General features: G+C 42.2%; 1 protein-coding gene across 1 annotated transcript in view; it reads right to left on the reverse strand.

Annotated features, from left to right (window-relative positions):
* Positions 1-12332, reverse strand: part of dpagt1 (dolichyl-phosphate (UDP-N-acetylglucosamine) N-acetylglucosaminephosphotransferase 1 (GlcNAc-1-P transferase)) — a 44048-nt gene that overhangs the window by 16337 nt on the left and 15379 nt on the right. Inside the window, exons 3-6 of the mRNA XM_060913421.1 lie at positions 7809-8022; positions 7465-7611; positions 351-435; positions 3-191 (exon numbers count right to left, since the gene is read on the reverse strand). Coding sequence (XP_060769404.1) covers positions 3-191; positions 351-435; positions 7465-7611; positions 7809-8022 — 635 coding nt within the window. The remainder of the gene's footprint in view (positions 1-2; positions 192-350; positions 436-7464; positions 7612-7808; positions 8023-12332) is intronic.

Genomic DNA, 12332 nt, shown 5'->3' on the forward strand with positions numbered 1-12332 from the left:
ACCTGGGAAGGCGATGTCGAGGACACGGAACTACATGGAAGAGCTGCGGCAAAGAGTAGATAAAGTTTATGACTTGAGGGATGAAGAAGAGCAGCATGGTTTTGCTGAAATGGCCGAGGATCCCAACCACAGCGAATGTCATCCCAGCAAAGTAACAGAACGTGTCCCCGACAAACACAGACGATGGATACCTAAAGGAAAGCCAAAAAAAAAAACAAGAGTATTAAAATGTAGGCGTAAACAGTAAAAGTTGGACTTCCTTTATCTGTTCTGTACCAAAATAAAATGGATGCAGTTGTACCCAGTGATACATCTGATAAATGTGAAACAGGAAAAGATATCAAACTGACCAGTTGTGGTAGAAGAGAGCCAGAGTGGTGAAAAAGAACGGGATCATGAAGTACAAAGAGAAAACATGGTCATCTCTGTAGTCTCCTGGAATATAAAGTGGATGTTAGATTATTTCGGTAAAATACGTTCATACCTGAACAACGCATCCTGCTGAGGTTTTATGATACAACAGCATTAAGATAAAAAAAAGAGAGTATGCAGGAGAGACTGCACATGAACAGATGGGTTACAACTGAAATTGTATTCGAGGAGGAGTATTTACCAGTCTGTTTATTATGCGGACGAACAATCATAAAAGTGACAGTTATGTTACTTTAGAAACGATAATGGATTAGAATGAGCGTCGGTTTGTGCCAGTAACAGCAAGGATTTCTGCTTTACCTTCACAATGAATTTGTTTTTCATTATTTCTACAAAGTGTTTACTCACACAGCAACAACAACAGCAAGAGTAGCAAATTGCCAATTGTGTCAGAATATGCATACTGATCACTTTTGTTAAACAGGCCATGACGCTTTTACTTTTAATTAATTTGACTTGTGAGCAAAGTGTAGACTCTGGCGAGTAAGGAGGTAGGAAGTGGAAGGAAGCCGGTTACGCGCATGCTCTAGATCTGAACCGGAGAACTGTTTTTTTTTTTATGCTCACATAACCTCAGTGAGTTAAGACACAAAAAGCATAGTGAATAACATTGATTATCTCATTACAATGGCACCTGTCAAGTGGTGGGGTATATTAGGCAGAAAGAAAGAGGACAGTTGGTCCTTGAAGTTGATGTGTTGGAAGCAGGAAAAACATGGAATCAATTTTGTGCCAAAATGTTCATACAATACTTTTGAAATATCAAACAAAAACGACAAATCAAAATAGAGATCTTGCATGTGATGTCACAGCCGATCCAGATTGTGACAGACGCCATCTTGTAGGTCAAACGGCATATTCCGCCTTCTACTTCTACCTTTTCTTCTGGAAAACCCTACTATATACAATTCTACTACAATGGCTGCGGCTACAAGCTCTCCCTACCTGTGCACAGTTTTTATGTTTTTTGTGTGTGTTTTTGCGTGTTGTTCGTCTGTACCGGACTTCAATATCCACTACAACCGTATGGACTTACTGGACATTGGTTTCCAGCAGAAAATGACGGTTTGTAGCGATTTCCATCGCATGCACGACATTCCGGACGAGACCAGATTGCGAGACCAGCGGGGTCTCCGTGGATTGTTATCGGAAGCAAAGGGAAGGAGGCAGCGCCGGGAGCGAAAGCAAAAGCGAGGCTACAGGCAGAGCCGGCCTGTTGACTAAGCTCAGAAAACAGCCACTCAAATCTCCACTGCCAAGCCTCTACCTCTCCAACGCCAGATCCATGTAAACAAGACGGACGATTTGGAATTACCTTATTCTATAATCGGCTGGTCAGTGCTATACTCAATACTTAAGTGACTTACCCATCCAGTGAGGATCATTTTTTTGTTTACAAGATGCCACATCTGAGTCGCTGACAAATCCTGAATTTCTGTAAAGAAAACTGTCCAGAGATTTATAAGCATGCAGTGCTTCACCACTGAACAGCGAGGGAAAGTTGATGAGGTAATCATACACGTCCAGGTATTCCGCTGGCAGTTCAAAATCCGGTCGTGAAAACTCCGTCCAGAAAGCCATAAGGGTCACTAATCTGTAGATAGTTTATTTTAGACATATATCTAGTTATCTGTTCATTAGAAAAATGAGCCGTGTAGTCCGTCGGTTGAAATTGATCCATTCTGTACACGAGTGCAGCAGTATTCAGCGGTGTTTTTGACCGACACGATGGCGGTTGTGTACTTTCCGGTCACGTGACTGCAAGATCTCTATACAAAGTAAATTTTTTTAGACTGGCAAACAAATTATTCGTGTAATCGTGCAAAATATATCAGTCTATTACTCTTCAGAAACCTTTTATTTTTGTTCCGCGTCTTTCTCGGTTTTGTTTGACGTAATTTATTTTGGTTGCGATTTCAGCTTTCTTGTTTGTGCTCCCTGAGGCCCACTTTACACAGGGACGGTCTGAAACAAAAACGCAAAAGTCCGTTTTCTTTCTCACTTTTTTCCGCGTCTACACGACCGTTTTCAAGGAGGAAATCTGCGTCTATACGGTGACGCATAAATGTGTGGAATTCAATTGGATGTACATGCCAGGTGGCTAGGTGGTGCTGTGAAAGACCTCCGCTATGTCTGCACGCATGCGCAACGTCTTCCGTCTTGTCTGATCTGCACATCTGCGCTGCGAAAACTTTGACTACTCTGGCTATGGTAAGTAAGAAAGTAAGTAAAAAAGTAAGAGCATACTATACCCGCCTCTGTTCATTAACGGTATATGTGCAGATTCGGTATAGATGTTCGAAGGACTCCTGGACGTTTATTAAAGCTGCCAGAGCAGCTTGAAGGTCCGTTGGATCGATGTAATCAGACATGCTCTTACTTTTTTACTTACTTTCTTACTTCCCGGGCTGGCATGTACAGTATATGACGTAAACGCGTACCCGACGTGAGCAGATCCGAGCAGAGTTTGGCGTATTGGGTAGTTTAGACGGATATGCAACGGGGGCGGTTTTTAACTTATCCACTCTGGAAGGCATTTTCAATTTTTTCCGTTTTTCAGCCTCGGAAACGCCGTCCCCGTGTAGACGAAAGGCACTTCCGATAAAATATTTAGTCGTTTTTACCCGACAGCGTCCTCGTGTAAACGGGCCCTGACTTTTTCTTGCAGTTTTGGCACAAACTTCATGTGTGGGTGGGCTGTCCAGGAATGCATTCCCATTGGGTAACTTGTGTTTGACTGACAGCTACGCTCAGCGATTCCCCGGAGGCTGTTGCGGCCATTCCCTACTCGGATTCTGGCGGACTGTTTGACGAGTGACCGATCCATTGACGGTAAACAAGGATCGAGTGGACTTCAGTGGCGACTATGATATTGAATTAATTCAACAAAGTCTAAGTACGGGACAAATGTGTTGTATGTGTTGCAGTAGTACAAAATCAGAGTATGAAATGGCCACAACAGCTTCGGGGGAATGGCTGAGCGTAGCTGTCAGTCAAACACAAGTTACCCAATGGGAATGCATTCCTGGACAGCCCACCCACACGTGAAGTTTGTGCCAAAACTGCAAGCAAGAAGTCAGGGAGCGCAAACGAGAAAGCTGGAATCGCAACCAAAATAAATTACGTCAAACAAAACCGAGAAAGATGCGGAACAAAAATAAAAGGTTTCTGAAGAGTAATAGACTGACATTTTGCACGATTACACGAATAATTTGTTTGCCAGTCTAAAAAAATTGACTTTTTTTTGTATTTTGATTTGTCGTTTTTGTTTGATATTTCAAAAGTATTGTATGAACATTTTGGCACAAAATTGATTCCATAGAAAAATGGGCAAGTGTAAGGATCTGAGCGACTTTGACAAGGGCCAAATTGTGATGGCGAGATGACTGGGTCTGAGCATCTCCAAAACGGCACATCTTGTGGGGTGATCCCGATATGCAGTGGTTAGTACCGACCAAAAGTAGCCCAAGGAAGGACAACCGGTGAACCGGCGACAGGGTCACGGGTGTCAAAAGCTCATTGATTCGCATGGGGCACAAAGGCTAGCCCCTATGGCCCAATCCCACAGAGCTACTGGGGAACAAACTGCTGAAAAAAGTTAACATTGGGTAAAACAGAAAGGTCCTAGCCATCACTATTTGGCTCTTGTCAAAGTCGCTCAGATCCTTGCACTTGCCCATTTTTCCTGCTTCCAAGACATCAACTTCAAGAACTGACTGTTCTCTTGCTGCCTAATATATCCCACCCCTTGACAGGTACCACTGTAATAAGATAATCGATGTTATTCACGTCACCTGTCAGTGATATGTTATGACTGATCGGTGCATGTTCTCTATTTGTATAGAAAAAGGGATGACAAGATGTTCTCTATGTTCTATAACTATAACAAAGTGCTCAATAATCAAATTATTTTCCTCTGTGTCTACTCCCTTACAGAAATTCCTAGGAGTTACCACTGCCAAGAAGGTTATGTTTTCAACATGTTGGTTTTTCTTCATCTGTTTATCTGACTGTAAGCAGGATTGTGCAAAACCTGCCAACCCGATTTCCATGAAACTAGGTGGAAGGGTGTAGTATGAGCCAAGGAAGAGCCCATTACATTTTGGAGCGGATCTGAGTCCACGAGCAGATCTATTAATTTATTTTCATTTTTCACTAACGTTGCGAGATATGGCATTTGCCATACATCTGAAAATCGAATAGTTGGCAGTAAATTTCAGCTGTGAGGAAATATAGCCAATGTAGAGATGCACATTCATGAGTACCAGCAATCCTCTGGGATACCCATTTCGGATTTTTGGGGGGTAAGCACCATTTGATTTACACAACATGCCTACAACTTTAAAGGTGCACAATGTTTTTTTTATTGTAACAAAAATAATATACTAAGTAACTTTAAAAACGCACAATGGAATTCAACACAATATCACTTTAGATCCATGCATATATTTGAAATTTATGATATTGTATGTAATGCACACACATCTTGAAACATCGATAAAGGACATTTATTGTCAAACTCAAGAATTAATTCACAATAAAAAAATTCAAAGTGACAGTTGGTCCATGTTCGGACCGTCATGCTGGAGATTCTGGGTCTGTGTCGTCCAGGGGTCTCAGCAGCAGTGACTGAGGGTGTCAGGAAACTGTCACGGAGGTGAGCTAGCCTGATGTGCTGATCCTGAACTGGCGTCGTGACTCGAGGCTGACCAGGGCGTGGACGATCCCTGGTGCTCCCTGTCTGTCTGTAACGCTGACTCAAACGGGAAATGGTCGAATGATGAACACCGAAGTGCCGGGCGACCTCTGTCTGTGTACTTCCGGCACGCACGTGTTCACGTTGATTTTGGCTTAGGCGTGGCATCTTCAATAATAACAATTTTCCCATCATTTCCCCCGGGTATTTATAGGCAAGACTGTGTGTGTACAGTGTATGCAAAATTTGTTTGAAAATTAAAGCCTGTCCATGTCATTGACTACCCGAGTCATATTGTACGTTATTGAGTACAACTCCCTTAAATTCTGATTTGAGCACAGATTTGGAACTTATTCGGGCGGAACGATGTTATTTTTCCATTGTGATATATTTCTTTTCTTCTTGAGATAAACTCAGCACGAATTCAGCAAGTTTTATAAATGTGCGTTTTTAAAGTTACTTAGTGTAATAATTAAGATGAAAAAACAGAAATCTGGAGTGTGCATAAGTATGTCTGGAGTATCTGGGAGTGTGCCAAGCATCACCCCCCCCAAAGTCAATACTTTATAGAGCCACCTTTTGCTGCAATTACAGCTGCAAGTCTCTTGGGGTGTGTCTCTATTAGCTTAGCACATCTAGCCACTGGGATTTTTGCCCATTCCTCTGTTCCACCTCCTTCAAGTTCGATGGGTTGCGTTGGTGTACAGCAATCTTCAAGTTATGCCACAGATTCTCAATTGGATTGAGGTCTGGGCTTTGACGAGGCCATTCCAAGACATTTAAAAGTTTCCCTTTAACCCACTCCAGTGTAGCTTTAACAGTATTTTGAGGGTCATTGTCCTGCTAGACCATGAACCTTCATCCCAGTCTCAAACCTCTGGCTGACTCAAACAGGTTTTCCTCCAGCATTGCCCTGTATTTAGTGCCATCCATCTTTCATTCAGTCCTGACCAGCTTTCCTGTCCCTGCAGATGAAAAATATCCCCACAGCATGATGCCGCCACCACCATGCTTCACTGTAGGAATGGTGTTCTCAGGGTGTTGGGTTTGCGCCACACATGGCATTTCCCATGATGGCCAAAAAGATCAATTTTGGGCTCATTTGACAAGAGAATCTTCTTCCATGTGTTTGTGGAGTCTGCCACATGCTGTTGGGCAAACTGCAAACGTGATTTTTTTTTTTAAACAATGACTTTTTTCTGGCCACTCTTCCATAAAGCCCCACTCTGCAGAGTGTACAACTTAAAGTGGTCCTCTGGACAGATACTCCCATCTCCACTGTGGATCTTTGCAGCTCCTTCAGTGTTATCTTTGGTGTCTTTGTTGCGTCTCTGATTAATGCCCTCCTTGCCCGGTCTGAGAGTTTTGGTGGGTGGCCTTCTCGTCAGGTTTGTAGTGGTGCCACATTCTTTCCATTTTGCTATAATGGATTTAAATGGTGCTCCCTGGGATATTCAAAGTCTGGGATATTTTTTATAACCCAACCCTGATCTATACTTCTCCACAACTTTGTCTCTGACCTGTTTGGAGTGCTGCTTGGTTCTCATGTTGCTTGCTTAGTAGTGTTGCAGAGTCAGGGTCCTTCCAGAACAGGTTGATTTACACAGACATCATGTGACAGATCATGTGACACTTTGATTGCACACAGGTGGATCTTAATCAACTCATTATGTGACTTATGAAGTGAATTGGTTGGACCAGCTCTTATTCAGGGGTTTCATATGAAAGCGGGTGAATACTTAGCCATACTCCAGATTTCTGTTTTTTCATCTTATTGTTTGTGTCACAATAAAAAAAAAAAAAATGTGCACCTTTAAAATGGTCGGCACGGTGTGTAAATCAAATGGTGCTAACCCTCCCAAAAATTCATTTTAATTCCAGCTTGTACAGCGACAAAACAGGACAAACACCAAGGGGGATGAATACTTTTGCAAGGCACTGTATAAAGTTGTTGTGGTTTCGGATTTGCATATTATATTAGAGTCGACTATTGTCCTCGATGGAGGTCTGCGCTCTCCGAGCGCCCTTCTAGTTGACTACGGGTGTACGATGATATGCTATAGTGAATTATAGTAACAATGCTTATTACATACGGTATTTAGCAGTGACACTACCACAGATTTTCGATGGTATCTTATAGTAACTATGCTGATTCTATTCTTGATGATGGCATTGTTATAGTTTCATTTCCATCCTCGTGTTAAATAGTTATGTTATATTAGTCATAAGACTACGACAGACACACCAAAGTTACTCCGGTATAATTGTGTTTTACAAACTAAACTCGTTTCCTTAATGGCTACTTCGGTTGTTGCAATACGAAGCCAAGGACTCACCATTGAGCTCCAGGACGTTGAAGATGATGATGGAGCCGGAGATGAAGAGGGCCTGCCCGGACTCGATGCCATTGATCCCAGCCAGGATGTTGATAGCATTCGTGCAGAACACAGCCAGCATTCCCATATATACATAATACAGGATACCTGGAAGGACAAGGCGAAGGCAAATCCTTATACTTTCACTGAAAAACGCACAGGTTAAGAAAACAGGACAACATACATCGCAGCCCTTTCGGATATTAAACAGTATAGATACACAAGACGAGTTGCAGGAGTACTGTGTGTTAATGTAGGCGCTACAGTATACGATACACACTGAAAACAGAGAAGAGACAACTAACCCAGGTCAAGGTGCATCCCCAGTAGGACTCGGAACGGTTTGGGAACTACTATGACGGTATTGCCGAAGTTGGTAAAGTAGACCATGAGGAGAGGCAGCGAGGCCATAGTGGGGAGCAGCAGCTTGTGTCTCCATCTTAGGTTGAGCACATCGTCAGCAAAGCCGAGGAAGATCATGCAACAGATGGCTAATAGGGCACCTATCAGCTCCACAAACTTTACACAAAACAAGAGAACTGTAGTTAGTACCAACAATGCTTTAGACACTACAGATGAAAACATCTGGTAAAGCTACGGTCACACTCCAGCTCGCGATGGGTTATCGATGAAAATGAGGCGTTTTGGTGGCGATGCATGGCGATATACAGGTGAGCTAAGAGTTGTGGTCATGCAGCAGGCGAACACTTGACTGTCATTCCTTTGTGCACTTCAGCCTGGTGCAGCTCGCTCACAGAGCGAGTTACGTGTGCTCTTGGGACCCAGTCGTTATGGGAAACAGCTGATGCTGATTTGAGTACAATTAATTAGTATGCACATACAGTGGTGCTTGAAAGTTTGTGAACCCTTTAGAATTTTCTATATTTCTGCATAAATATGACCTAAAACATCATCAGATTTTCACACAGGTCCTAAAAGTAGATAAAGAGAACCCAGTCAAACAAATGAGACAAAAATATTATACTTGGTCATTTATTTATTGAGGAAATTGATCCAATATTACATATCTGTGAGTGGCAAAAGTATGTGAACCTCTAGGATTAGCAGTTAATTTGAAGGTGAAATTAGAGTCAGGTGTTTTCAATCAATAGGATGACAATCAGGTGTGAGTGGGCACCCTGTTTTATTTAAAGAACAGGGATCTATCAAAGTCTGATCTTCACAACACATGTTTGTGGAAGTGTATCATGGCACGAACAAAGGAGATTTCTGAGGACCTCAGAAAAAGCGTTGTTGATGCTCATCAGGCTGGAAAAGGTTACAAAGCCATCTCTAAAGAGTTTGGACTCCACCAATCCACAGTCAGACAGATTGTGTACAAATGGAGGAACTTCAAGACCATTGTTACCCTCCCCAGGAGTGGTTGACCAGCAAAGATCACTCCAAGAACAAGGCGTGTAATAGTCGGCGAGGTCACAAAGGACCCCAGGGTAACTTCTAAGCAACTGAAGGCCTCTCTCACATTGGCTAATGTTAATGCTCATGAGTCCACCATCAAGAGAACACTGAACAACAATGGTGTGCATGGCAGGGTTGCAAGGAGAAAGCCACTGCTCTCCAAAAAGAACATTGCCGCTCATCTGCAGTTTGCTAAAGATCATGTGGACAAGCCAGAAGGCAATTGGAAAAATGTTTTGTGGATGGATGAGACCAAAATAGAACTTTTTGGTTTAAATGAGAAGCATTATGTTTGGAGAAAGGAAAACACTGCATTCCAGCATAAGAACCTTATCCCATCTGTGAACGTCGTGGTGGTAGTATCATGATTTGGGCCTGTTTTGCTGCATCTGGGCCAGGACGGCTTGCCATCATTGATGGAACAATGAATTCTGAATTATATCAGCAAATTTTAAAGGAAAACATCACTACATCTGTCTGTGAACTGAATCTCAAGAGGAGGTGGATCATGCAGCAAGACAACGACCCTAAGCACACAAGTCGTTCTACCAAAGAATGGTTAAAGAAGAATAAAGTTAATGTTTTGGAATGGCCAAGTCAAAGTCCTGACCTTAATCCAATGGAAATGTTGTGGAAGGACTGGAAGCAAGCAGTTCATGTGAGGAAACCCACCAACATCCCAGAGTTGAAGCTGTTCTGTACAACGGAATGGGCTAAATTCCTCCAAGCCGGTGTGCAAGGCTCAGCAACAGTTACCGGAAACGTTTAGTTGCAGTTATTGCTGCTCAAGGGGGTCACACCAGATACTGAAAGCAAAGGTTCACATACTTTTGCCACTCCTAGATATGTAACATTGGATCATTTTCCTCAATAAATAAATGACCAAGTATAATATTTTGTCTCATTTGTTTAACTGGGTTCTCTTTATCTACTTTTAGGACTTGTGTGAAAATCTGATGATGTTTTAGGTCATATTTATGCAGAAATATAGAAAATTCTACAGGGTTCACAAACTTTCAAGCACCACTGTATAAGGATGCTGTTTTCACAAAGACTTCGCGTAGTATTATCATCATCATCACGGTCACGTTCGCTTCTAGCCATGTTTATGCCTCCGGTTAAATTCTCGGCTTTTGGTTTCGTTTGCGTTTTGTTACTATGACCTTGCCTCACGTTTTGTTTTTGTAAATATCACACCTGCTAATAAACACTCTTCCTGCACTTACATCCATCTAATGCCACATACCTAACAGAATACTTGCAAAGCCTTTGTGAAAACAGCGTACTTATATGCATGTGCTGATTGTGCTCAAATCAGCATCAGGTGTTTCCCATAATGACTGGGTCACAAGAGTGCATACAACACACTCCGAAAGATCCCCAAATGTAAATGCACTTTTTAAGTCTTGGCAGAGGTTAGGCTATGCTGAGCTGCTGTGTTGACCAGGCTCCCATGAGCATTGGGGAAAAGGATTTGAGAAAAATGCATCTCAAGAGGCTTGATGAAGGTTCCCGGAGCTTTGGGAAATATTCCTAAACCCATCTGCAAGTATTCGCCGCTTAGTTTGCTGACAAAAACATGGCCACCAAATTTCAATACATACATTAAATTTTTTTTGTGATGTTTTTGGCCATGTACAAGGTAGAGAGACACCAATAAACAACTCACGAAGGTCAGAGAACATTTGCCATGCATTGCACGATTGTTGGCGATACTACCAATTTTTCATCACCAAGAAGTCACAAACCTATCGCGAGCTGTCATGTGACCAGGGCCGAAGAGGAGTAATTTAAAAAAGTACTTACGGTGTGTTGCAAAAGTATTCATCCCCCTTGGTGTTTGTCCTGTTTTGTTGCATTACAAACTGGAATTAAAATGGATTTTTGGGAGGTTAACACCATTTGATTTACACAGCATGCCGACCATTTTAAAGGTGCACATTGTTTTTTTTATTGTGACGCAAACAAGATGATGAAAACAAACCCCAGAAATCCAGAGTGTGCATCGGTGTTCACCCACCCAAAGTCAATACTTTGTAGAGCCACCTTTTGCTGCAATTACAGCTGCAAGTCTCTTGGGGTATGTCTCTATTAGCTTAATACATCTAGCCACTGGGATTTTTGCCCATTCCTCAAGGCAAAACTGCTCCAACTCCTTCAAGTTTGATGGGTTGCGTTGGTGTACAGCAATCTTCAAGTTATGCCACAGATTCTCAATTGGATTGAGGTCTGGGCTTTGACAAGGCCATTCCAAGACATTTAATGTTTCCCTTTAAACCACTCCAGTGTAGCTTTAACAGTATTTTGAGGGTCATTGTCCTGCTGGAACGTGAAACTTCGTCCCAGTCTCAAACCTCTGCCTGACTCAAACAGGTTTTCCTCCAGAATTGCCCTGGATTTAGTGCCATCCATCTTTCATTCAGTCCTAACCAGCTTTCCTGTCCCTGCAGATGAAAAATATCCCCACAGTGTGATGCTGCCACCACCATGCTTCACTGTCAGAATGGTGTTCTCAGGGTGTTGGGTTTGCACCACACATGGCATTTCCCATGACGGCCAAAAAGATCAATTTTGGGCTCATTTGACAAGGGAATCTTCTTCCATGTGTTTGGGGAGTCTGCCACATGCTGTTGGGCAAACTCCAAACACGTTTTCTTAAGCAATTACTTTTTTCTGCCCACCCCTCCATAAAGCCCCACCCTGTGGAGTGTACGGCTTAAAGTGGTCCTATGGACAGATACTCCCATCTCCGCTGTGCAGCTCCTTCAGCGTTATCCTTGGTAAACACATTGTTGCATCTCCGATTAATGCCCTCCTTGCCCAGTCTGGGAGTTTTGGTGGGTGGCCTTATGAAGTGAATTGGTTGGACCAGCTCTTATTTAGGGGTTTCATATGAAAGGGGGTGAATACTTAGGCACACTCCAGATTTCTGTTTTTTCATCTTAATTATTGTTTGTGTCACAACAAAACAATTTTCACTTTTAAAATTGTCAGCATATTGTGTAAATCAAATGGTGCTAACCCTCCAAAAATCCATTTTAATTCCAGCTTGTAATTCGACAAAACAGGACAAACACTGTAAAAGTTCATTAGCTTGGCATCCTCGAGTAACCTTGAAAAATGGTTTGACTTTTTTGTTTAAACTCGTACACTGCAAGTCACTACAAAACCGAGACACCGATGACTGATTATTGCTGCTCTAACATTCTTTATTCAGTAACAGAAGCAAATTAACTAGTTTTTCAGACATTCTACAACATTAAACATAACGAGTGATAAAATGGATCAAGAGTGTTATTCGTTCACAAATAAAAAATTGCTCGCACTGGCAAATTGCTGTGGTATGAGGAACACTTTAGGAGATGCTGTTATTGGAAAATAATCAATAGTTATACCAGTAATAGTAACTC

This window comes from Neoarius graeffei, chromosome 28 (assembly GCF_027579695.1).
Source record: "Neoarius graeffei isolate fNeoGra1 chromosome 28, fNeoGra1.pri, whole genome shotgun sequence".
Taxonomy (NCBI): domain Eukaryota; kingdom Metazoa; phylum Chordata; class Actinopteri; order Siluriformes; family Ariidae; genus Neoarius; species Neoarius graeffei.